This window comes from Diaphorina citri, unplaced genomic scaffold (assembly GCF_000475195.1).
Source record: "Diaphorina citri unplaced genomic scaffold, Diaci psyllid genome assembly version 1.1 scaffold15846, whole genome shotgun sequence".
Taxonomy (NCBI): Eukaryota; Metazoa; Arthropoda; class Insecta; order Hemiptera; family Psyllidae; genus Diaphorina; species Diaphorina citri.
The window spans coordinates 1-1,082 of record NW_007393208.1 but is presented as its reverse complement, the minus strand read 5'-3'; the positions used below and the strand labels follow the sequence as shown (position 1 = coordinate 1,082).

Genomic DNA, 1,082 nt, shown 5'->3' with positions numbered 1-1,082 from the left:
ACTTTAGGAGAATCCTGCCCCAGACGAGGGGGGGGGATAATAAAAACTACGGTAGACTCTGGATTTGGAGCTTGGTAGTTGGTGTAGGTAAAGCGCGGAACGAAACTTGTGACAAACATATATGCTAAACGATTTTTCTTATGTTAACAGTTACTTAAAAAGGTTATCTACCTCTCACTTTTTTTAAAAAAAACCCAGCACATCCGGGTTGAGTGTTATTAACCATTTAGCCATAGAGTTCTGGTAAATTAGGAAAAATAAAGGGAATTTAGCTAAAAAGAAATCAATAAACTTATTCTAGATCTTACTTACATTTCTCATCAATCTGATCTCGTATAAGTACAACATCTGAGCTGATACTAATAGTAGACCGTGTTATATGATCACATAACATGTTGGGCCATCTAGGTGAAGTGATGAGTCTTCCATCATAACTATACACACTCACACTGGACTTCTCTACTAGCAGGAAATATCTGCAATAGAAAATAAAATCAATAGGTATATTTTATTTGACATGAAGGTTTGACATGCAAGATGAAGTATGACCTGTCACTATACATATAAAAAAAAAAAAACCAATATGAAAAGAGAAAACAAATAATAACAAACGATACCTAAAAAGAAAACATTAACAATAACAAACAATACCTAATAACAAGGAATACAAGGAGGCTAAACTTGCTTTGCTACGGAAAATCGGTTTAGATTTCAATGCACCCGTTCGTAATGGATTACTGAAGCTAAACAACGTTACACGTGGTTGGTATCCGGATGGGTGACCATGAGCAATCGCGTGCTGCTTGTTTTTCCCGGCCCCAACTCAGGTTGGGTGAGGTTAATGTGAGGCGGGTAGCTTGTCACCGAATGGAGGGTAAAATCCCCGTCATGAAACACAAGAAACCTTTGCAGACATGCAGTTGGCCCCTCCCAGCAAAAGCATGATACATTTCAAGGATCAAGGAAAAGATTTGCAACAGCTAGTTGGCGGCACATATTACGCAACTTACTTCTCTGCTTGTAATATCATGGAGGTGTTACTATCCCGGAGTTCTATTATACAGGGAGTATTGAAATTATAT

General features: G+C 37.9%; 1 protein-coding gene across 1 annotated transcript; it reads right to left on the bottom strand.

Moving 5' to 3' along the window:
• Window positions 1-312: 312 nt before the first annotated feature.
• Window positions 313-1,073, bottom strand: LOC103523133 (intraflagellar transport protein 80 homolog; the record flags this gene model as incomplete). Its single annotated transcript, XM_008488204.1, has 2 exons — window positions 1,011-1,073; window positions 313-476 (listed from the first exon to the last, which is right to left on the bottom strand). Coding segments are annotated over exons 1-2 (184 nt in total), but the record flags the coding sequence as incomplete, so codon positions are not given.
• Between the last annotated feature and the right edge of the window lie 9 nt (window positions 1,074-1,082).